Source organism: Pelmatolapia mariae, linkage group LG15, assembly GCF_036321145.2.
Source record: "Pelmatolapia mariae isolate MD_Pm_ZW linkage group LG15, Pm_UMD_F_2, whole genome shotgun sequence".
Lineage (NCBI taxonomy): Eukaryota > Metazoa > Chordata > Actinopteri > Cichliformes > Cichlidae > Pelmatolapia > Pelmatolapia mariae.
In genome coordinates this window covers 18,243,844-18,269,344 of record NC_086240.1, presented here as the reverse complement: position 1 = coordinate 18,269,344, position 25,501 = coordinate 18,243,844, and the positions used below count along the sequence as shown (strand labels likewise).

The 25,501-nt window shown below is 42.0% G+C and overlaps 1 protein-coding gene across 1 annotated transcript; it reads right to left on the bottom strand.

Annotated features, from left to right (window-relative positions):
- Positions 1-4,390: 4,390 nt before the first annotated feature.
- LOC134642703 (hepatic sodium/bile acid cotransporter-like) lies at positions 4,391-21,780 on the bottom strand. Its single transcript, XM_063494655.1, has 7 exons — positions 21,569-21,780; positions 14,377-14,463; positions 13,656-13,768; positions 13,357-13,561; positions 5,179-5,357; positions 4,873-5,072; positions 4,391-4,410 (listed from the first exon to the last, which is right to left on the bottom strand). The coding sequence occupies exons 1-7, from the start codon at positions 21,755-21,757 to the stop codon at positions 4,391-4,393; spliced, it is 993 nt and encodes a 330-aa protein (XP_063350725.1). The 5' UTR covers positions 21,758-21,780.
- Between the last annotated feature and the right edge of the window lie 3,721 nt (positions 21,781-25,501).

Sequence of the window (25,501 nt, the reverse complement as noted above, 5' to 3'; positions counted from 1 at the left end):
GCAGGGCTGTCTGTAATGCATCTAATTTTGCTTGCTTTTCAGTATCATAGAGCTGCTGAATTTTACGTGAAATAGTCTTGCGGTTGTACCATAAGGTTGAAGTGCTTCAGTGGTATGCGAACTCCTTTTTGCACAGTGTGCACAAAACCACACTTTTATAAGGCTTCCATTGGATAGTCTTTTGAAATTAAATTTGCCTCCGATCAGTCCTAGCATCGCGCTTTCTTCTGATTCTGACTATGTCCAAAGTCAGGGGCAGCATGCTTCGAAGGCCCCATCTGAATGCAATTACATCACAGCGACGCAACGAAGGCTGTCCAAATTCAAAGACTCCTCCAAATGCGGCGACAAATGCATCCTCCTTTTCCCCACATTTGAAGGATGGGTCAGGTGTATCCTTCGTGGTCCAACCTAGCAATGTTGTGGAAACGACACACTCTTCACTAGTTGGGATACTATGAATGAGCAATACATGTTTTTATTTAACATTTGAAGATAATACAACACAAACTCTTGTAGAGGATATAAAGTCAGAGAGATACATGCTTGTATGAGCCTAATGGGATATTCATATAGAGATCCTCCAGCTTCAAACTGTATTACCCTTCCAGGACCTGAAGCTCAGTAAAGCACAGCCAAACCCATCTGTTCTCTGATTGGATTGTTAAATTTGTGACTGACATGACATTGACCAATCAGCTAAAAGGAAGAAAAATTGGGTCAAAATTCATACTGGTTAGTCAAGAGTCACACACAGCTCGGGAAGTTGAGCACAGAGTTTTACACATAGTTTTTTGTTTTGGTTTGTATCTGTAAGCAGACCAGATATTTTGGTTTACAATGTTACAAAACTCAGTTCACAATTATGCATTTGATTTACATGTACAAGATATTTATGACCACAATTTGAGCACATATGACAACCACATCCTTGCTGCTGGCATGGTCACATGCTGTGTGCACACAAAGCAAACAAAAACACATATAAAAATACAAACACAGCATAGCAAAGCTTCATACAAGTGTCAAGACTGACTTCTGGAGTGTGTTGAAGGTGAGAATTGCACACTTAAACCTAGAAGTCTGTCTGCAGAAAGTAGAAAAAGAAGAAATGACCAAAATCCTCCAGACGATTTTCAAGAAATGAACAGCTGCAGTTTAAACTTGACAAATATGTTTACAGATGTATATAATGCTATGTTTACCTATTGGGCCACGTTCTTCCTTTAGTCTTCTCTTGTCATAAAATCAATTCCTTTCATGTTGTCACTCCTTACTCCTTTTGTCTGTTTCAAATAACACATGGAGGCTTCTGTTTGTGCAGAGGTGCCATCTAATGCACAGGTGAGTTAAGCATCTTGAGAAGTGCTAAAGAAGCTCCTCCTCTTGGAAATTCTTCCACGAAAATAAATGAGTAAATAAAAGAAAAAATATTAACTGTTACCCAATAAGCTCCTCTAAATTAATAAATTTGTTTCCTTGCTCACCCCTTGTTTGTGTACACCCACTCACCCACTGTGGACACTCAGATACCTGTACTCCACCACATCATCATGCTCTCCCATCTGAAGCTGATCACTATCTCTCTGATCTTTTTTACATTCAGAAGCAGATGATTCCTCACAGACCGCTCAACAAACTCATCCAACAGTGCTCGGTACTCCTCCTACCGCCAATCCCACACACATCCAACCAATGCAGAATCGTCAGTGTTTCTCTTGGTGGCGTGATCTGGAGTTGTACTGAAAAGCCTGAGGTGTACAGGGTGAATAGCAATAGAGACAGCAGACTGGAGCTCATGTAGTGCACATCACCAAATCAGAAATCATTGATGATCGAAGCATTCTGCAGCATGTAGATGATATATGATATGTTCGCCATTCTTATAATAGAGCGAAACTTTTGATGCTTCTTTTAGATGGTACACATACTGCTAATAGCGCTGCATAACAAGTCACTGGGCAATGCCCACGTTTTCTAGGGAAACTACATGCAGTGCTATTACATTCTTATTGCCATCATTATCACCATACAACATCAGTGATATCATTATAATATACTATACTGATTCACAATTAACATAGGTGTACTATGAAGTAGTAAGTTGTAATTTAACCAAAAACACTTGGATAATATATGTTTAACATGACATAGTTAACTAAACAAAGCATATTCCTCACTGAAAGTCACTTGCAACAACATGCAGCATTTGCTTGTTTCAAACCTCACACTCCAGTGTGCCTCCACCTCCATATGAAAACCACATCCTCACTGCTGGCAGCTCATATGCTGTGTGCACACAAATTGCTTTCACAAGATTGCACGTCTGTTTTCTGCTTTTCAGTTGGATCTTTTGTTTTGTCTTCCACCCCTCCACCCCAATCGTTGCAGGAGATGGCTCTGCCTTCCTGTACCTGTGAGTACCTAGTGGAGGACTGGGACATCATCCTATCCCAGGACAGTGATGGTCCACGTAGTGTGCTCTTCCTTCTGAAGTCAAGCACCACATCTTTTGTCTTGTTAACATCACTCAACAAAATCATCCACTAGTGGGCTGTACTCATCCTCCCGTCCATCATGTTTACATCTAACCGTTGCAGAATCCTCAGTGTTTCTGTGGGCAGCACGAGGTTGAGTTCTACTGAAAGTCTGAGGTGTGCGAGGTGAACAGGTATGGAAACCGGACAGTGCTCTGTGGAGCTCATGTAGTGCATATCACCAAATCAAACAGAGCTCTGCTCATCTATCATACTGGGGCCTGTAATGTAGCAATCTATGAGATGGTGGACGTGTTTCCTGGCATTTCCTGTAGCTTCTCTCTGTGATACTTGTTGGTACTTGGTGGACAAGAGCTTGGAAAAAAATACATTTATGTACATAATGAATTTATTTTAAGTGGAAACTTTGTAATTGTATGACGTAGGAAAAGGATAGGCTTATCAGATTTTTCAAACATTTATTTAAAACTGGATTTTGTCTTCATTAGTGCTTTATAACTGAAGTTACTAATACATTTACAGGTTTCAGATAACAATATGGTATAATAATCATGCACATTTTTTCTGTTTGTTTAGTAAGCTGTAGGATTTTTGTTTACTTCGTTTGGAGCCCCTTTGGTGAAACAGTTCACGCTAATAGAGAAATATATCAGCGGTAATTGACATCACACATCAGACACTCTCGGATCCTCTTCAGTGCCCCCAGTCTGGTGAGTTTCTGTGGGTCAGATAAACAGATGCATTAACACAAACCAAGATATGGCACAAACGTTGCTCAACCTGTTGTTAAATGTGAAATCCTAAGATCTGGTTATTCATCTGCCTAAAACAAAACACAACCACACAGTTATTCTTTGACGGAATGTTTTGGCACAGTTTTGCCGTTTTTGTGTAGAATCAAACACAAGAACAGGCAGCAGAGACTCTTAGCCAGAAACCTTTTTGTTGCTTCTGTTCCTCATTGGTGCTTGTAGTTTGTTACGACTCAGGTCATAATTTTGTGTATTGTTTTCACTCCTCAACACCTGATGGTGGAATTGTTCATTTTCTCTGCTGCTTTTTTTGCTTATGTAAGTTCCAGGTGGAGGCTGACTATTGGTTGAAGACTGAATGGAGCTGGCTATAAACTGGGACCAGTCAAGACAGGCGTGGCTCCACCTACTTCCTGCTTCCAATCAGGCTGTGTGTTTAGTAATGTACTGTGTGTGTTCAAGTTCCTGTGTCTAGAAGAACTAGGTAAACTAGGTCTTCTTCCCGCCTACCCCAACCAATTGCGACAGATAGCTGCCACTCCCTGAGCCTGCTGGAGGTTTGCTTGCTTGCGCGTAGGGTTTTCTCTGTATTATTGTAAGATCTTACAATATAATACCTTAATATAATATAATATCATTATATTATATATTATATATAATATATTAAGTCACTAGAGGTAACTACTAGTGTGATTTGGCTCTATATAAATAAAATAAAGTTGAATTGAACTGAATACTACTATTTAAGAGAGCCAGATTTAAATAATAATTAATAACTAATGATTAAATGTAGAGTGCCATAAATTTGCATTTAACTGTCTCATACCTGCAATTGAGGCTCAAGTGTGCTTGAGTATTTAATACCGTTTGACAGGCTTGATTATGCGTTTGTCTCAGGTCAGAGTGGTGCAGTGGTTAGCATTGTTGCCACATAGTAGGGCTTTTGTTCTTGTAGAGGCAGATATGAGGCACATAATGCTTTTGGTGACCAATGAGACCACTTAAATGACTAACAATCAAAGCAAATACATTATTAATAATGAAATGTATTGCACAAATTACACTGTATCTAACGTGGCACCTTTTTAAAAGGTCAGTTTGGGTACCAGTACATCAGACTATAAAATTGTCATTAGTGGTTCAAGACTGGTCTCCATAACCTACAACATGAAAGAGTACAACAGAAGTACCTTAGAAGGTATCGCCCAATTTACAAGCCCATAAAGGTACAATAAAGTACTTCGGGGAGAATATATCTGTGTTTTTCTGCTCTATACTTTGTGTAGTTCAAAAAGTACTGTTTCTTCAAACGCAAAATTTAAAAATGTTTAATCTAAAATATCTGAAATATAGCAACTGCAGTAATGCAAACCCCCCAATCTGAGATGCTGCAACCTGGATGTACTTCAGTGAGTTAACCCAGTTTACCCAGTGGCTCTCAAACTTTGTTCTAGCATTGCCCACTTCAGATGTCCACAATATCCAAACCCACACTAGATCAAGTCACAGTTGAATTTTTGTGAAATAATGACCAGCCAGACATCTGTAAACTCTTGGGGTTTTTTTGGTGTCATAAAAGGCCTGTGGTAAATGTAACCTCTGAAACCTGCTGTCACTCTTACCTTTCTCTTTTCTCCTGAACCTTTGGTAGCACCAAAACAGCATGATGATCATCGCTGCCTCCAACAACTGAAACACCAAGTAGACTGTCGGGAATAGATACAGAGGACCCACCACTTCGTCAGGGAAGGCTACCTTCAATATGGTGGTGCACAGCGGGGCATTCTGACAACCTGTTTCCATGGAAACGGTCCTTCCCTCCCTGAAGGCATGGAAGGATTATTTATAAGATATATATATACATGTTCAAAAGCTCATCATTGATAGCGTTAATATCGCTCCATGACTGAATTAAACAAATAACCTACCTGTGGCTGAGTCTGAAGATTGCAGAAAAGATATATCCAAAGCAGTAGCCTATCAAAGGCATGAGACCAGCGATGGCCAAGAGTGAAGGAGACAGCACAGTCAGGACGTAGCGTCCGATTCCAATAGCGGTTAAGATCAAGGTCTCCACAGTAAAAATCAGCATTATAATGATGCCTACCTAACAAAAGCAACAAGAGAGGGAATAAATCAGTGTTTGACTTGACTCTTCTGGTTCTATGTTGCTTAAAAAATTAAAGGAACACTTTTCAGAGTATAGCATCAAGTAACTTAGACTTCTGGGATATTGAGCTGGTCAGTTAAGTAGCAGAGGGGGTTGTTAATCAGTTTCAGTGGCTTGGATGTTGATCAAATCAATAACAGGTGTGCTAGACAACACTCAAAACAGGAATGGTTTCTCAGGTGGAAGCCATTGGGATTTTTCCATCCTCATCATTTCTGACTGTTGTCTATTCAATTCAACTTAACTCAAGTTGAATTGAGGCAACTCAAGACACTTTATATTGTAAGGTAAAGACCCTACAATAATCCAGCGAAAATAAAGAAAACCCAAATAATCATATTATATCATATCTGATACACCGCATTGGTGTGAGAAGTGGGATAGCTCACCCCTGCCAGGATGGAGAGAGAGATTCAGAGACTAGAGCAAGCTGAGACGGCGCTTCATGGTGCGGTGTCTCCGATCGATGTGCTGTCTCCGTTGACCACCATGCCGAGCTCCCAGCAGCATGCAGCTATGCCCAAAAACGCCAGCTAAGATACCAAAGTACAACGGAGTGACCTCACTAGAGCCCTACCTCACACAAGTCCAGCTAGCGGCAAGGCACAGTGGTTGGAGTGACGAGGAGGCCACCACGCACCTGTCGCTAGCATTAGAGGGAGATGCACTGCAAGCACTTCTTGGGCAGCGGCGCTCCACTGACCAGAGCAGGGAGCAGCTGGCCAACTGGAATCGTCAGGAGGGGGAGAGCCTGGGCACCTTCGCAGCGGATGTGCACTTGCATGCTCGTCGTGGCTACCCGGAGTTTCCACCAGCTGCCTGGGAGAAGCTCAGTCTGTATGCCCTTCTGCAAGCACTTTCTCCATAGTGGCTGCGTCAACATGTAACCTTGCCATGCCTCGGTCCCTTCTGTGAGGCACTCCTGGAGGCTGAATGCGCTGAATTGGTGCTCGCCTCACGACCTAACCAACAAGGAACTCTTCCACACTACCCATGCACTAGGGCCACAGACTGCGACGAGAAGGAGGAGGCAGCTGAGGTCTGCCAGCTGCAACCCTCAGTACTCTGAAGACGTCCTTGTGGACTGACGGACCACTGCTACCAGTGTGATGAGCTTGCCACATGGCGCGTGACTGCCCGGCACCAACCCTGAAGGGCAGAGCTATGCAGCCACAGTCTAGTGAGGGGATCTCTGCTCTAGCTGCCTGCCCCTCTCCAAGGATGATGCACTGTGGTAGGCCGAATTGGGCAGGTCAAAGGGTTCTATCTGCACTGCTGCGTTGAGGACCGGCCCTGCCGGGCCATGGTAGATACGGGGTCTAACATTTCCCTAATACGACCTGGTGTGCTCCCGGGGACGTCTGGGCCACTTGTGGTAGGCTGGTCACCCACCGCAGGGTTCTAGATTGCAACCAATTTGGTCGCAAATGTGACCTAATTTCTCAATGGTGCAACTAAAAAAATCCTAGGTCACACCGGTGCAACCAGCCGTTCAAGTAAAAAGAAAAAGTCTCCGCAACTCTGTGTGGCCAACAGCAGACAACATTATCATGGCCTAAACCAATCATGAAGGTGCTGCTTGGAGTAGCTGAACGTGCCTCTAAAGCGCCACAGCACCAACTCCGTGGTGCTGCTGTTTGATTGATTTGTGTGTCACGCGCGTGTCTCTGCACAGGGGAAATTACATAGGGAATTCCCATAATTTGACACCTGCACATTCCGCCAATGTGTTAATGTCCGCCAATGTGTTAATGTCCACCAAAAAAAATGGTAGATTGCACAGGTGCGACCAGCCATTTCAGTAAAAAGAAAAAAAAAGTGTCAGCAACTCTGAAAGTCTCCGTGTGGTCAGCAACAGTCACACATTACGCCCATATTGTGGTCTAAACCAATCAGAGATAGTCAAGGGTGGAACCTCTCAGATGCCCATGCCCAAGGTAAGATGTTCAGATATTGAGATGTTCAGTTCGAAGCCTTGGAGGCATTTTTAATTTTGACTTTCTTTTTATTTTATATATCTTGAGATATTTTAAGTATAAATTTCAGCTCAGTGAAGCACTTTAAGCACAAGAGCTTTTTCGGACTACAAGTTGCACTTAAAATCCTTTCATTTCCTCAAAAGTGTGCCTTATGTATGAATTCTGATTGTGCTTACTGACCGCGAACTGATTTTATGTGGTAAACAGCGCTCAGAAATCTGTCAAAATATTTTAGTACGACTTTGGTAAGCCACACTGCTTGATAGATTGTTGGAGCATTATTGCTACTGTAGTGAAGTAGATTCTGGGGTAGGATTTTACATGATGTCCACAAACGCACCACTAACATCCACACCTTCCCAGTTGACAATTAGCAGGCTTATAAGAAACAGCTGCGCTTCACTACCAGAAGGAGTCATTTGGCAGTCTTGTCCATCCAAGGTGGCTGCGCGCATTAGGCAGTTAAGTGCTGCAGATCTCTCAAGGAAAGCTACTCAGTTTAGTATTGCCCTTTAGAGAGTGGTTTGCACTATACTGCTGCTGTCTTGTCATATGCTGTTTTGTTTCTTATGCAATGCTTTTATAACGAACAGTAATTTGGGGTGTATTTTGTAGATCTTTTACTAATTTGTTTAACGTTTTATGCTTTCTTTTATTGCTTTATTGGAGGTGCGGCCGCTTGTTGAGGGGCTGGGCACGTGAGGTGGAATCCCCTCCCCGATGCATGCGAGTGTACACACCGGGCATAGGTAGATTGCACCATTTAGAGTTTAGTGTGAGTGAGGTCTGCAGTGAAATCGCACGGGTGAGTAATTGGTGGCACCCTTGGGCACTCCTCCCTGTAGGTTGCCTCCTCAAGTGGCCGGTCTCCACCATTTTGTTTAGTTATTCTTTTAACATGTTGTGATTGTTTTTAGGGTAGCATCGTGGTAGGGAGTCTGGTCGTTTTGTTAATAAAGTGTTTTAATTATCTATTTTGCCGTCTCAACCCTGCTACCTTAGGTGCCTTTTTGATTTTATAATTTTATGTTTTTAGTAGTAGTTCTTAATAAACTTTGATTTGTAAAATTCATCTGTCTCACCTCTGCCGTTAATAACGAGTCTGTGGGCTTTGGTAGCCAGTGTAATACTTACTTTGGCTAGAGAAATCTTTCCTGGGGTGTAACTCCCTCCCCCAGGTGGCGTTGTCAACATCTTAGTTACCGTCCCCGGTTATTCCTCATTCGCGCCACCACACTACCATAGTCAGGAGCCTCGCGGAGTAATAAATACCGTGCTTCAACATAATATTCCCATATTGTGTGTGTATAAGGACCCCAAAATGGCACCTGTTAAGAGACATGTTTACGAAGCGGATTTCAAACTCTTTCAGTCACGCAGTAGAACATGGGAATAGAGCAGCTGCAAGAGAATTCAACATTAATGAATAAATGGTACAGAAACGGAAGTGGAGGAAGGAAGAAGAATGAGTTGAGTAAAGTTTGACTTATCTCACTGTTTGGTTTTGCTTAATGCGCCGTATAATACGGTGCGCCTTATGGTCCAAAAAATACAGTAACTTATCTTTCTCGTAGAAATGTACTCTACATAAAGAACTTTGTGTTGACAAGATTGTTAGTTAATCATTTACAAATCAATATTGTCTGTATGGATAGCAATTTTTTTAAAAAAGTGAACATGTAAAGCTGTGATGTTAAGCAATGCAGTTGAAAAATTTGGGTGCACCTAACTTTTGTGCTGGTGCACCTAAGAAAAAAAGTTAGGTGTACCAGTGGAACAGTGACAAAAAGTTAGTCTAGAGCCCTGCACCGACACTGAGCTGACCGGGCAGAGGACTGCCATACGAGGGAAGAAACCCCTGCGGATCCGGGTGAAGGACCTGGAGCTGGTGCATGATTTCTGGCTTGCAGACGTCCAGGACCAGTGCATCATCGGCCTTGATCTACTGATCTGCTGGGGGGCCTGCGTTGACACTGTGAAGCCGGCCATCACCCTTGGTACAGAGACTCTGGCCCTCCAGTGCAATCAAAGATGGGGAAAGGAGGGGGCCAGAGACGGGCAAGCTTCAGGCAGCTGCCGCCCAACAGACTTCGGACACTAGTGCCACCTTGATTACCACCAGTGGCTCTGGACTATCGCTGCTCACCTCAACCCCAACTTCTAAATCTGGCAAATCTCTCTCGACTGTGACAACCCAAGCTGTTCATCACCTGTGGCAGCAGAGTGCAGGTCTCACCGACCAGCGCCACCGGTTGAGGTGCCTCCTGGATGTCAACGTGGACATCTTTGCCGCTAGTGACAAAGACTGCAGGCAGACGGGCGTGGTTCAACACACTATCAACACCCGCGCTGCTCGACCCATCCGTCTGCACCCCAAATGACTGCCCCCCTTGAAACAGCAGGTAGCGGAGGAGAAGATCCGTGAGATGGCTGCTGCTGGAGTGAAGATGTAAAATTATTAAAAATATAATGACCTCTGTGGGAGTACCATTCAGGTAGCTTCCCCTGCTCTATGTTGGCACATGGCAGATGCCAGCAGGACTGTTCCTTTGTGCAAGGAGGAACAGGATGAGCACTGTCAGAGCCCTATAAAATTGTGTGAATGTCTCTTTCATAAGGGTGGCCTGAGGGCCAGACATCCTCTAGTGGGCCCTCTGCTCATTCCCTGACACTGTGGAGCCTGATTTGGTATTTGCCATCGTCCAAAAGAAAATGTCCAAAGGCACAGGAGCGCAGGTAACCGTCCAAAACACAGTTCAGGAGCCGGACTGGGGGACAACGGCATAAAAGTCCATTGCACAAAATTTCAGGAGGCCGACCCGGAGGTTGACGGCACAAAAGTCCATGGCAGAACATTTCAGAAGGCCAGCCGCTGAACCAGCAGCGGCGACGGAGCAGTTTTGAAGGCCGGCCGCGCGGATGGCAGTGGCAGCAACATCATTCAGGAGGCTGCCTATGATGGCGATGACGTCCAGCCAGCAGCCTGGAAAGTGACCGGCGATGTTGAGGTGTTGGACGTGGATCAGATGGCAGCGTAGCAACCGCAGGACCAAATGACATAGGACCAGATTGTGGTGTAGCAACGTCAGGACCAGACGAGGCAGGACCAGACGAGGCAGGACCAGACGAGGCAAGACCAGACAGCGGCCGCAGGTGATGGAGTGGAAGCCACTGACGGTGGCTGAACAGACTCACCTGAGCCGTCAGCAGACACGAGGAGATGCTGGCCGGGCTCACCAGAACCCCCATCTGACTTGGCGTGATGCTAGCGCGGTTCTTCAGAACCCCCAGCGGGAACAGAAGACGGCTGGACGGGCCCCTCGGACCCTCCAGCGGAAATAGAAGACAGCTGGACGGGCCTCTTGGAACCTCCAGCGGAGGCAGATAGCTGAAGGGGGCCCTCGGACCTTCCAGCAGAGGCAGAAAAAGGACAAGCAGGTACGAAGTCCTCTGGTAGAGACGAAGCTGGTTGGAGCTGCACAGGGCACTGGCTCTACTCGGGCAGTAACAGCAGGATGCAGTCCTCAGCTGGCCGAATTAGCTCACTAGAGCTTCTAGCAGAGGATGGAGGTGGCAGGGTTAACTTGCCCGAGCTGACAGCAGAGACAAATTGCTAAGACAGTCCAGTTGAGCTTCCAGGAAAAACAGGTTGCGCTGGCTACTTCATCTCCAGGGGTCCAAAGTCAGCTGAGAGCTGAAACTTAGCCTCTGGGGAGGCCCTGGAGAGAGTAACAGTCTCTAAATCATGCAGCTCTTGCCTGAGACAACAAAAGTCTTAGTAGGGCTATCTCCGTCCTTAGAATGAGTGGGTGGAGATGGTGGCTGAAGTGACTGTTGAGCTGCAACCTGAGCCAATAACTGAACTGCAGGCTGCACCAACGGCTGATCTGCAAGCTGCGCTAATGGCTGCTGAGCAGGGGACTGAGCTAATGGCTACTGAGCAGGGGAATGAGCTGATGGCTGCTGAGCAGGGGACTGAACTGAGGGTGACTGAACAGGAGACTGAACAGAGGGCGACTGAACAGGAGACTGAACAGGAGACTGAACAGCTAACTGAGATAATGACTGAGCTAATAACTTGGGTGCAACCTGAGCTGAAGGCAGTAGTGATGGTTGTAAAGCAGGTGATGGAGTAGAAGACTGGGCTGGAGGCTGGGCAGCTGACTGAGCTGAGGGCTGGGCAGCTGACTGAGCTGAAGGCTCAGTGAGTGATTGCGTAGGAGCCTGAGCGGCTGACTGTAGTGAGGGTTGAGGTGGAAGTGGAGCACGTGGTTAAGTAAATGACTGAGCTACAGGCTGGACTGACGGCAGAAACCCAGCAGGCTCTACCTTCTCCAGGGGTCCAGCGGTGGCAACAGACACAAACTGGGGAGAATCTCCGTCTCCATGTAGCCTGACTGGGCCGAAAGGTCCACTAAGTCTGCGTGGACTAACTCCAAACTCCCTGACTCTGAGCTCCCTGATTCAGGGTTGAATACTTCTGAGTCCATTGACTCTGGGTCAGCATCTTCAAAGTCCACAGGCTCAGAAATCAGAGCTGTTACATTAATTGACACAGGTTTAACAGTTTCTAAGCTCACAGGTTCAAAGCTAACTGTGGAAGAGCTAACAGTCTTGAATATAGCTGAATAGATCTCAGTCTTCACAGTTTTAAAGTCAAGGAAAGAAGGATCACCAGCTTTCTTCTCAAAGAGAGGTGGCTTGGCAGCAAAAACAGTCTCAACATTGCCAGTCGGCATAGAAGAACTCCTCTCAACTTCCCTAATCATAGTGAGTGAATTCATACTGATGGCAGAGTCTATTTTACTCACTGTGGCGCTCTGTGCTGCTGGTCCAATAACTGGTTCCTCAGCTGAAGCTGCTGGAGATAGTTCAAGTGTAATATGATGATGGCAAGGGAGCTGTCTTCCCCGCAATGGAGGGTCGAATGAGTGAGCTGGGGATGATGGAGATGGGGAAACCATCTGCTGATGCAGGAAAAACCAAGCAGCAAGGGTTCCCAGGAGGGCGGCCGAATCCTCCTTGGCCGAACTTCTCAAGCAAAATAGCTCAAAGCAGGAGCTTGCTCTCAGATGCATTATTATTTGAGTTAACCTTTTAATGTCCAAAAAACTGACAGTAAAGGTAGTGGATGACAGGAAGTGATAAAAAAACACTACGTCTTGAAGCCTCTTGTAGTGATCCGCAGCGTGGATTATGCGCCAGCAGTATCCAACAGCAGCGTGAGACACTCCCCCTCCGAGGCGAAACCTGAGTCCGCTGGGTTCATGCTGTGGTCACGTCGTTCTGTCACGGATCACTGTGTGCAGGCAGGAGAAGAGGACCCAAACGCAGGACTCAGAGGCAAAACGTGAACTCAAAAACATTGCTTTATTGCAGTGAAGTGATACAAAACAGAATAAAACTAAAGTGGAGTAAACTAAGGCTCAGAGGGAAACACACAGCATTAGGGTGAACCGACGTTAACGACGTGACAGCAAATACTGACTGACAGTAATTGGGCAAGATAAGACAAGGAAGTAAAACAGAACACACTAACATAAGACAAGACATTCAAAGTAAAACAGGAAACATACACTGAAAGAACTCAGACCCGATACTGACACAGAACAGTGGGAACACAGAACCAAAACTAAGAACTAACAAAGACATCAAGAAATCAAAGATTAATAATATAAAACAGAAAACACTGGATTACCGACCCAGGACCATGATACAGACGCTTGGCGTCCACAGTTATTCAGTCTCTCCGTATGTCAAGTGAAGAAAACTCAGTAAGTCCTAGTATTTAAGATGATGGAATCTTCAGGTTTTCTGTTTTGTTTTGTTTTGTTTTGTTAAACAAATATTAAAAATATCAGTTATTAAAGTCTTTACTTGCCATCCCTGTACAACTGACTAATCAACACTGTTAATCAGTTCTAGTGATCTGTCTGACCTTCATTCTCTTCACAAACCTTTGTGATCCTCTTCGAATACTGCGGCCTGTAGGTGTTGATGAGGATGCCGATGCCACACGGCACAAGGATCAAGACCAACGATAAGATGATTTGAACATACGGGACAGCGTTCCGCACGCTGGGGAAACCCTGGCAGTAGAGGTAGAGCAGGAGAGGCATCATACCCATAGTCAACAATGTGGAGCAGGAAGTCATCACGATGCTGAAGGAAAAGACAAGGGTGAGACTGTTATGATCACCTCAAATTACATTTTTTAATATAAATGTATTACAAGAATATAACTTCTCATGTGTACCTGAGGTTCATGTCCCCCTTTAGAGCCAGAGTCATTGTGTTGGAGAGAGTTCCTCCAGGACAGCAGCCACAGACCAGAACAACCACAGCTGTTATATCACTGAACTGGAACCCCTGTAACACAAAATCACAATAACCACCTTTACAGGGTGCTGCAAATACCAATACAGATACAAGTGCTGATCTGGTGTCAGTTATATACTGGTACAGCAACACAAATTCAATTGTACTGTGCCACTTTATATTATAGGGTGAAGAACAAGAGTACTAAATGAGACTAGAATGAGAAATCATATTTCTCTCATATTAGCTTCTCTCCATTGGTTCCCTGTTAAATTGAGAGTTGAATTAAAATTATTTCCTCACATAGAAAATCTTGAATAATCAGGTCCCTTTATATCATAAAGATTCTTATTATCTGAAGTGACAGCTCTTGTGAAGTATGCCGAAAGCATGTCAAAGAAAAGTAAACAGCTAAACAGAAGATAAATTACATTGAATATACTGTATGGAATAATTTATAGGCCTTTTTAAAAAAAAATTGTTTTAATATTAATCTTCTTTCTAGTTAAGTCAGTTAATGTAATTTTCACATTTTTATTATGAATCCTTGTCAAAAAACTTTGTGGGACACAAATCATAACCTACTGTCTGTATTTGTAACTTTATATGAAGATGAATAAATGTGTATTATTTCTAATCTTATTTAACATAATACCAACCTTAGCCAAGCAAAAGGCTGTAAGAGGCATGATCACATACTGGGCCACAACTGCAATAGCCAGCCCCTTAGGTTTCATGAGGTGATACTGGAAACAGAAGAAGGTAGAAAACTGATCATAAATAATATCTCTGGACCTATAACACAGTTCAAAAAGTTAGATTACGATGAACAAGTTCATTTCAATTCAACAAGGTAATCTTTCAGTATTCTGTATTCATTGTAATAGATATTATTCAGAAATCCTGTATCTGTAAATATTTGAAGTGTCATGAACCTCAGTTCTAACACGCAAGCTGGACCCAAAAACAAACACAATACGCAGAAATGCACACAAAACAAACTTTATATTTGAACTAAAGGTGACCCGGAATAACAAAAGGGAACACGCTGCTTTAGCCCTGAACAGAAGAGACCGGGAAATAAACGACACGGGGACACCGTGATCGGGACCGTGGAAGGCTGCAACAGAAAGGGGAGAGAGTTACTGGAGAGCAGGGAGATAACGGCATACAACAGGGGTACAGCAATTTATCTTACGATCGGGGCCGGACCGTGGAAACCGGAGGGAGGGGTGAGTGTCCGTGGGAGAGGATTCCAGGGAGACGGAGAGGATGATAGGTGGTTTCTCTGAAATCCAGGCGGGCAGGAGGACAGGCAGATGAAGGCACAGACAAATCGTCCTCCTGATGATCGTCTGGAATGGGATGCAGGTGCGGAGATGACAGCCCCACCCGAAGGTGTGGCCACCTGGGCATCCCAAACGCTCCTCAGACGCCAAGTCGCGGACCATGACATGAAGATTTTATTCCAGTTTGAGTAAAATTAATCAAATTATCAGTCCTTCCTTCCTTCCATTTCCTAATGCTTATCCGGGTTCAGGTCGTGGGGCAGCAGTCGGAGCAGAGAAGCATAGTCTTGCCTCACTCTTGCCACCTATTCCAGCTCATTCCGGTGGCACCTTGCCATTTCAAAGGGGGTATTGAATAAGAATTGAGCACTACTAATTTGCTAAGTGAATATATTTCTAAAGGTGGTACTGACATGATTTCTCATCAGATGTCACTAACAACCCATCCAATCCACACATGCAAAGAAATTAAAACCAGGGATGTCTATAACTAACAGTTTCCTTGGATCTGTGTTTGGGACGTCCACCCTTGTTTTATCGTCATCATCCTGGTAGATGACAGCAGATTTTCATCAAGAATGTTCCAGTACATTTTTCCAATCATCCTCCCTTCAAATATATGAAGCATACCAATATCATATGCTGAAAAATACCCCCACTCAATGATGTTCCCAAATTCAAACTTCACTGTCGGTATGGTGATTTTGGGGTCATGTGCAGTGCCTTTTCACCTCCAAATATGGTGTGCATTACGGCATCCAAAGAGTTCTGTTTTGGTCACCAGACCAAACTATATTCTTCCAGAATTTCACATGCATATCTAAATGTTGTTCAGCAAACTTTAAACATGCTTCAACATGCTTTCCAGGTCTTTCTGTCCTTGACTCTTGGACTTGAACTCTTCTGATATTTCTTTTCACTCGTCTGTCTGGTAGCACCTGGTCATGTGCAGTTTACGGTGAAATGATGTTCTTTCCACTTCCAGATTATGGCCCCAACAGTGCTACACTGGAACCTTCACTAGTTTAGACATTTATCTGTAACTAATGCCATCACTATGTTTTGCAACAATAAGCTTGCAAAGGTCTTGAGAAATCTTGTTGGTTTTACCCTTCATCAGATGTTTCTTGTGTAACACCTTGGTAGTGAGACACCTTTTTATAGGCTCAGTTTGGACTGAACCAGCTGAAATTAATTTGCATTAAGCGGCAGGATTGCTTTCTATTTACTGATTTCAGCTGGCGTCATGACTTTCCACAGCTTTTCACACCTCCTTTTCTTCATGTTTATGTGTTTACTACTTTTATCCCAGTGTCATTTCTCATGAATGGATTGCATGGTTTGCTGCCGACATGTGGTGAGAATTTCACATTAATCATATTTACTTATTTTATCCTTTTTATCTAAACATGGCCAGCAATGACTTGCAGGAACTGGAATGTGTTGTCAGCAGTGTTTGTCAAGTTACTTGACAAAAGTAATCAGTAACTAATTACTGATTACTTGCAGAAAAAAGTAATCCCGTTACTTTACTGATTACTTATTTTCAAAAGTAATTAGTTACTTAGTTACTTTTTAAAACATGATTTATCCCCTAAATAGGTAATAAAGCAATAGATCTTTCAGCCCAATTCTACTTTTTCTGCATAATCCATCATATAAAATGTAATCAAATGAAAACGTCTCTTTTAAAAACTTGTTTTATTAGTTTTAATCTTTTAACTTTATGCATCAAGCAAATATTAAATTATATGCAACATTCTCTGACTGGAAGAAATTTGTTCAACATTTAAACCTATTTTCTGCACATTCCAGCATATAAAATAAAATAGTTTTTTGTGTTTACACTCACTCTTTCAAATAGATGCACGTAAAACACAGCAGAAAATAAATAAAATCAAAGACTCAGCGGTCCTGTTGCTCTATTTTCACCTGTATAGCAGGAGTGGGGCAGGCGGAGGTATGGGCAGAAATCTGTGCCATCAGAAACTGAATTTGAATAAGTTAAATTTGAATTTGAATTGCTCAGATTGAATCTGAATTGTAACTTGAATAAATGCTTTTGAAAACTGAATTTGAATTAGTCTAATTTGAAATTGAATTTATGGTTTGAAAATGATCATCACTAAATTGAAATTGAATTTTATATTTTGAAAATGAATTCATTTGCTTTGAAACTGCATTTTATCCTTTAAAAATTCAACTCTCGAATAATTTCAGTTTCACTCTCACCATTCAGTTTCAGTTCTACAATTCAATTTCAGTTCCAAAATTTAGTTTTTTGGAACTTACATCCGGTTCCGGGTCAAGCGCAGATTAATAGAACTACGTAGTGATGGTAAATTTGATTCTTTTTACTGAATCGAGTTTTAATGAGTCACTCACCAAAGTGAATCGGGTTTTTTGAGTCATTTGATTCACTGAGTCAGTTGACCAGAGAGTGCAAAAAATGTACATTTTCACTCAAACTTAATTTCTTTTCTCTTTTCATGTAAATCCTACTGCTAAGATGAGTGATTCTAAAAGAAAACAACAATTTTATAAAGCAAAAAAATTTCTAAAGGGAACATTTATCTTGTTTATTTTTATTTTATTAGTATTTTCCTTAAATGTGTCAAGTATATATTTTCTCATCTAAATGTCCACTGAGCCGTGAGCCAGGGGGCGGTAATGCGCCTTAACATTGGTTGCCAACCAAGAAGAAGAAGCTGTGAGCCCGGAGGGAGGGGGTGAGTGAGTGAGTGATTCGTTCGCTCTACGATTCAGCACAGGAGGGAGGGGGTTAGCGAGTCCTGAGTGACTCGCTGGCTCTACGATTCAGCACAGGAGGGAGGGGGTGAGCGAGTCCTGAGTGACTCGCTGGCTCTATGATTCAGCACAGGAGGGAGGGGGTTAGCGAGTCCTGAGTGACTCGCTGGCTCTATGATTCAGCACAGGAGGGAGGGGGTTAGCGAGTCCTGAGTGACTCGCTGGCTCTACGATTCAGCACAGGAGGGAGGGGGTTAGCGAGTCCTGAGTGACTCGCTGGCTCTACGATTCAGCACAGGAGGGAGGGGGTTAGCGAGTCCTGAGTGACTCGCTGGCTCTACCATTCAGCACAGGAAAGGAGGGGGTGAGTAGCTCAAATGTGCTGTTAGCATGTTAGCAGAGCGATGCTACTGTGAACCGAGGAGCTATTGTCTTGATGTGAGCTTCTACTCAGGGTTTTTTCTTCCAGTTCAGAGCAGAAATGTTTTTGTTAAGATACTGGATGTTGTGTTTTTCTCCACAATTTTAATTATAAGCTAGATATATTGCTGCTAACAGCAACAGGGATGAGTCAGTGAGTCAGTTGGGCTTGTGAATCATGATTCATGAGTCAGTAAAGTGATTCTCGAGTATTGAACGATTCGTTCATGATTCGCGCATCACTAGAACTACGTTTTACTAGCGGACCGAAAGTGTTACTGACGGGATTCTACGGCATCTTGAGCTGAATTAAGACTTCAGAAGTCATTCATCATGTCGAATGACCAGCGGATAAACTCTCAGGTTGGTAATAAATGTATTACATGTATAAGAACAAGCGTCATGTTAACAAATGATAGCCGTACGGTAACTTTTATGCTTATTGTAGCTGTTAGCTAAAAACGCTAATTTAGCCTAGTTTGCCCTGAATTCAGCTTTGACAAACAAATATGATCGACTGTTTCTAGTAGAATTCCAAAGTTGTCATCTTGTACCCTCTCAGAGCCCTGTATGCTTGCAGAGACCCCTACAGTAGGGAAACATGCAAAACAGTGTCCAAACCTTTGTATTTGAGCTTTATTTATGTCTTACACAGCATCCCAACTCTTTAGCTAACCTAATAACTTTAGCTAAAGTGAATAGTTAGTCTTTATTAGTGCAGCATTACTGGATCACCTGTTTAAAGTGATATAATATGATATACAACTATCACTGTGTTTAACTACCATAATAATTCTTAGGGTACTGAGTGCATGCTTAATTAGATTTTTTTTTTAAAACATACTGCTCCATTGCTATGTTTGACAGGCTGAAGTTGTCGGGTCACCTCCTAAATCGACCATCTTTTACAGGTGTTTTGTGCCAGAAATGGAGTGTCCACTGAAGACTGAAGATACTGAATCTCTACGCCTTGCCATTGATCCCTCTTGTGCCTTCATCTAGACAAGAGACATTAACTTAACCACTCTCACATGCTCTGTACCTACATCACCTTCCCTGACAGTCGTTGCTTGGCTCATCTGAGGGTGAAATTATAAGAATGTGTTATTTTGCAAAGTGCTCTCTAGGGTTCCTAAATAAAATATGGCATTGAGGTCATTTCTTTTGAATTAATCCCTTCTTCTGAAATATAAGAACCTCTCCTGGTTTTAATGGCACTTTAGATTTCCTTACTTTCTGTTCCACTTCCAAACCCAAATAGATGCTGACAAGCTGACACAGTAACATGGAAGAGGGAAAGAAGTTGGAAAGGACTACTACAAATAAACCTAATGCCTAACAATGAAAAATGTAAAATAAGAACAATAAAAATAATAAAGATAAAAGATGAAGTAACAAGTTTTTAGTTTTTTGTTTATTCCAAATGATCATCCAGATGTCTGTGACGTGATGACAAACACCATAATGGAAGGCCTTAGTCATCACATGGTTAAACTCATCATATATTTTTGCATATGCTGAACAGGCAGTCAGACATGCTGTAACTGTGGGGTAGAAAACAGCATGAACACCATACGGCAGGGGTCTCAAACTCCAGTCCTCGAGGGCATGGAAAAGTTGCATGACACCGGCCCTTGAGGACTGGAGTTTGAGACCCCTGTCATATGGAATATGACAGGTGTGGTTGAACTGCATGAAGACTCTGAAGTTTCTCTTCTCTTCTGGCAGGACAGGAATGTGGCCTTGTCCTGTGAGCCACCGTAAGGATGTACTTAGAGTAGAACTGAACTGTCACTGGCCTCAGGCTCTTCACCTTTTCAAAGACAAAGCAGTCATTTAGATAAAATATTAGATATTGTTTACCTGTAAATGCACAAAGAGAATTTGGAAATGTAATTATTGTCAAGAGTGAACAAGCACTGATAGTGTAATCTACAGCTGTGGCCAAACGTTTAGAGAATGAGAAGTGTTGTTTGTTTATTTACAAAGTTTGCTGTTTCAGTGATAGTTGTATATCATATTATATCACTTTAAACAGGTGATCCAGTAATGCTGCACTAATAAATTAGACTAACTATTCACTTTAGCTAAAGTTATTAGGTTAGCTAAAGAGTTGGGATGCTGTGTAAGACATAAATAAAGCTCAAATACAAAGGTTTGGACACCGTTTTGCCTGTTTCCCTACTGTAGGGGTCTCTGCAAGCATACAGGGCTCTGAGAGGGTACAAGATGACAACTTTGGAATTCTACTAGAAACAGTCGATCATATTTGTTTGTCAAAGCTGAATTCAGGGCAAACTAGGCTAAATTAGCTTTTTTAGCTAACAGCTACAATAAGCATAAAAGTTACCGTACGGCTATCATTTGTTAACATGACGCTTGTTCTTATACATGTAATACATTTATTACCAACCTGAGAGTTTATCCGCTGGTCATTCGACATGACGAATGACTTCTGAAGTCTTAATTCAGCTCAAGATGCTGTAGAATCCCGTCAGTAACACTTTCGGTCCGCTAGTAAAACGTAGTTCTATTAATCTGCGCTTGACCCGGAACCGGATGTAAGTTCCAAAAAACTAAATTTTGGAACTGAAATTGAATTGTAGAACTGAAACTGAATGGTGAGAGTGAAACTGAAATTATTCGAGAGTTGAATTTTTAAAGGATAAAATGCAGTTTCAAAGCAAATGAATTCATTTTCAAAATATAAAATTCAATTTCAATTTAGTGATGATAATTTTCAAACCATAAATTCAATTTCAAATTAGACTAATTCAAATTCAGTTTTCAAAAGCATTTATTCAAGTTACAATTCAGATTCAATCTGAGCAATTCAAATTCAAATTTAACTTATTCAAATTCAGTTTCTGATGGCACAGATTTCTGCCCATACGGAGGTTTGCCCTGGTGCAGATGTGCCGCAGCGGTCAGTGGAAGGATACAGCAGTTTCTCTGTGAATTTCACATTCCAGTGGCAGCGTATTTGGTGCTTGCTTGGACGTTTAGGGGCTTTTTCGCTGTAAAAATAAGTTTTCTTCCCACGCAGTGAGCAGTGGACGCTAATGTTTTTGTCACTTTTTACAGAATCAAACTCAAAGTAAGGTCAGTACTTCCACGCTTTAAACGCTGCACGGTCATACTCTCTCAGGCACTCGTTATATTATCCATTTTTGATCTGCACACAGCTGTTTCCACGAACGTCGCACTTGCTTACGTCATTGTCATGGGCAGTAACGCGTTACAAGTAACGCGTTACTGCCCATCTCTGGTTGTCAGGCATAAGGACATCCTGGAAAATCCTACTTACATGTAATTTTTTCAAGCTTTGTCACAATACTTTTTTGCATATACACAAACCACATATACATTTAAATTCACTGCTGATCTTGGTCACCTTGATCTTAGACACCTCCGTGGTGCATCCAAGTGAAATCATGGTGATGAAGACTATGATTATAACCACTACTGAAGTGGCATTGCTAATAGCCGAGTTCACAGCAGGACGGTAAACCCAGGTGGTGTTTGCAGCCGTCACATTGCGCCACAAATCTTGATGAGAGGTCAGGTTTGCTGTGTTGTTCATGGTGCCTTCAAATCAGAAGAAACACGAGGTTCTGAGCTGTGAGTGAAAAACCACAAGTGGACACGAAGAAGGACAGAGAGCAGAGTAAGAGTTAAGCAGAATACCAGCATCTTTGTTTGTTTACATTCTGTGTTCAGATTTTCAGTTTCATTCTTAAATTTAGTGAAGAAAACCGCTGTAGCTGTCTTATTGAGGTATCCTTATGATATAGATTCTGAGTTGCGGTAAGATAATTTTCAGATGCAGTTTGTTGACCTGTATTTAAGTAATAGAACCTAAAGAAGCCAACAAATTGCTGAAATAAATGCAGAAAATGTATATATATATATATATGTACTTTTGTTTGCTGTCAAATCTGTCATATGGTACAACATTGTTTCTCCCACTCAAAACGCTATGTCCAGATGAACAGAATCAACTTTTGGAGATTACAACATTGTAGTAAAGAATATTCAATAGAGAGAATGATTTTACTTTCATTTGTCCAAAAAATAAAAGAAAAAATGTGTTTTAAAATCTCTGTGTGCAGGAGTGTCACACCTGAATGCCCTCTAAGAACTTTGTATTCAAACTGATCGAGTTTAAAGTTTAATAGCTGACACTTTGGGAATGAAACAACAACTGCAACAGTACACTCTGGACTACTTAAAACACATCTCATACTAGGATTAACTGGTTTCTGAAGCATTGGTCTTCTGCCTTTCTCTTGGGACCTGTGTTGTGTACTGCCATGATCATTTTTCTTACTCAAACACCCTGTTTTACATCAGCATGCACAGCGACTGAAGCAGGAAGCCCGTGTTATTAAACAAGGTTGATAACTGGAGGTTTTACAAACAGCACTTTATAATACGGCTCGCAACTAAGGGGGAAATTCCTGTAATCAAATGGAATTTCAAAGTGTTACATTTAAAATTATAATGTAATTGCACTTAAATACTTAAATGTAGGCAGACCAGAATAAAGGGTTATGTTTTTACAGGAACAAGGAAATAATAATACTGTAAGTAAACTTAAGTCGTGCATAGGTAACTTGAAGTATTCTCTAATTTCATGGTAATCTTGCAGAAAAACAAACAAAATTTCCCTATCTTACTCTAAACATATGTTGTATTTTCCAGGATGTTGGTCATATTATGAAATGCATTAATTTGACCTTTTACATAACTTTTTTTTTAACATCTGTACTTAATACTCACTACAGTGATGTGCATGAGATTGAGGACTGCTTTCCCTTACCAACATTTAAGAAAAACCTAATACCATCAAAATTTGCACGCTTATATGACATGATGGAGCCAAGTCTAATTTAATTTGTTTGTTTGTTTTTTACAATCACTGTTCAAAAAGGAGGGTCTCTTTTCCTGTAAGAAACCAGCAATGTTTCTCTGCTCCATTATACAGCCCACATCTCGGAAATTATAACGCATTTACAAGTTGAAACAACAACTGTAAGATGGGGGGATTTTCCACAAAATTAACAAGACATTATGCAATACTTAAAATTACTTACAGTATAGTTTGTCTCCTATCCTTGAGACTATCCAGAATTTAGACACCATTAATTGCACTACAAGAACCTTGCCAGCTTTGAAAATCACAGTTACATGTGCTGCAAATTGTCAAAATTTGAAACGCCTCCAAGTTCTTTTGGAACGTCTTTCAACACATATATGGTGCTGTAAACTCAGATTTTGCTTCCCAATGTAAAGATAAGATAACCAGATAAGATAACCTTTGTTAGTCCCATATGTTAGAAGACGACTACATGATAGATTATGTAAGGTTGGCTGTGTGAAAATGTTCAAGAAAAGAAGTCAAGATGATCATGCGGAACAAGCTGATGTTTCAGTAAAAGTAATTTTAGGAATGGTGCAGAGTTAATTTAAGCTAGAAACAGAACATGTCCTGCAGGAATTTAATTCAAGTGATTTAAAAGTTCACTTTCTTCACCATTTCTAACATACATACGGTGCAAATACAGTGAATCTTTTCTTGACTTTTAACACTTGGGTACAACATGTTTAACTAACGCTTAACTAAACAATGCATATTCCTCACTGGAAGCTACTTAAATCTGGTTAATCTGTGCATTACTGAGAAAAAATACGCAGCATTTAATTGTTTCAAACTTCGCACTCCTTTGTCCACATGCTGTGTGCACACAAATTGCTTTCACAAGATTGCACATGTCTGTTTTCTACTCATTTTGTGCTGTATGAAAAAAAAACTACAGCCCACCAATGCTTCATAAAAGAGTCAAGACTGACTTCTGGAGTTTGCTGCAGGTGAGAATTGCACACCTAAACCTAATAGTCATTCTGCAGAAAGCAGAAAAAATGAGGAAAATCCTCAAGATGATTTTGAAGAAATAAACAGTTGACAGATATGTTTACAGGTGTATTCAATGCTTGGTTTACCTTTTAGGTCAGATTCTTCCTTTGCTCTGCTCTCGTCTCTTTGTCATAAAATAAACTCCTTTTGTGTTGCCACTCCTTTTATATGATTCAAATGACACATGGAGGCCTCTGGTTGTCCAGAGGTGCCATCTAGTGCACAGCTGACTTCAGCACCTACAGAGGAGACCATCCTCCTCCAAATATAACTAAAATATGTTATAATGTTATAATACTATAGCACTACAAGACACTTTATTTTAGTTTTTAAATAATGTCTCATCTATTTAGAAGTAATATTTTCATCTCAGAACATATATGTTGTTCCGACCACAAGTAATCTACATATTGTGTTTGGTATCTGTACAGCTGGAGTGGTTTGTGGGTGTGCTGTGCTTGGATATTATATGTGAAGTCATGAGTGGAAATCACGATCAATTGAAAGCTCCCAAAAGACCAGAGCGGCTTGCCTGTTGTTGGTTGTGTTCGAGTCCATGTACTTACCCCCAAACCTCTCATTTTTGTCTATTCTTTTTTTTTTAAAATTTGTCTCAGAGATAAATTAAATGTATGATTCAAGGAGTAAATCAGGCCTTCAAGGCCTTCAAGCCCAATTTTGTCACCACTATTTACTGTGTTTTTATTAATAAATTGTGACATCCTCTGCAAAATGTTATATATACATATATATCAGCTTTTTTCTTTTTTATTTATAAAAAAAAATTGTGACAAATATCTTGTATGTTGCTGGTCCATCCCATCCATCCATTCATCTTCTTCCACTTATCCGGGACCGGGTTGCGGGGGCAGCAGCCGCAGGAAAGCCCAGACCTCCCTCTCCCCAGCCACCTCCCAGCTTGTCTGGCGGAACACCAAGGCGTTCTCAGGCCAGCTGAGAGATATAATCTCTCCAGCGTGTCCTGGGCCTGCCCCGGGGGCCTCCTCCCGGTGGGACATGCCTGGAATACCGCACCCAGGAGGCATCCTTGTCAGATGCCCAAACCACCTCAACTGGTTCCTTTCGATGTGGAAGAGCAGCTGCTCTACTCGGAGCCCCTCCCTGATGGCTGAACTTCTCGCCCTATCTCTAAGGGAGAGGCCAGCCAGCCTTTGGAGGGAGTTCATTTCTGCCGCTTGTATCCGCGTTCTTTTAGTCACTACCCACAGCTTGTGTTGCTCTTATTACAGATAATAAAACTCAGACACTTGAGCTATTACAGTGAATATATAATAGTCAATATTAATATAATATCATAACTACACCTGGAATCACCTCCCCACCTCCCAAAAAAGCAGTTTTGTGTTGACTTTTGCTTCAGTCATTTTTCAAATTAATGTCTTTCATATT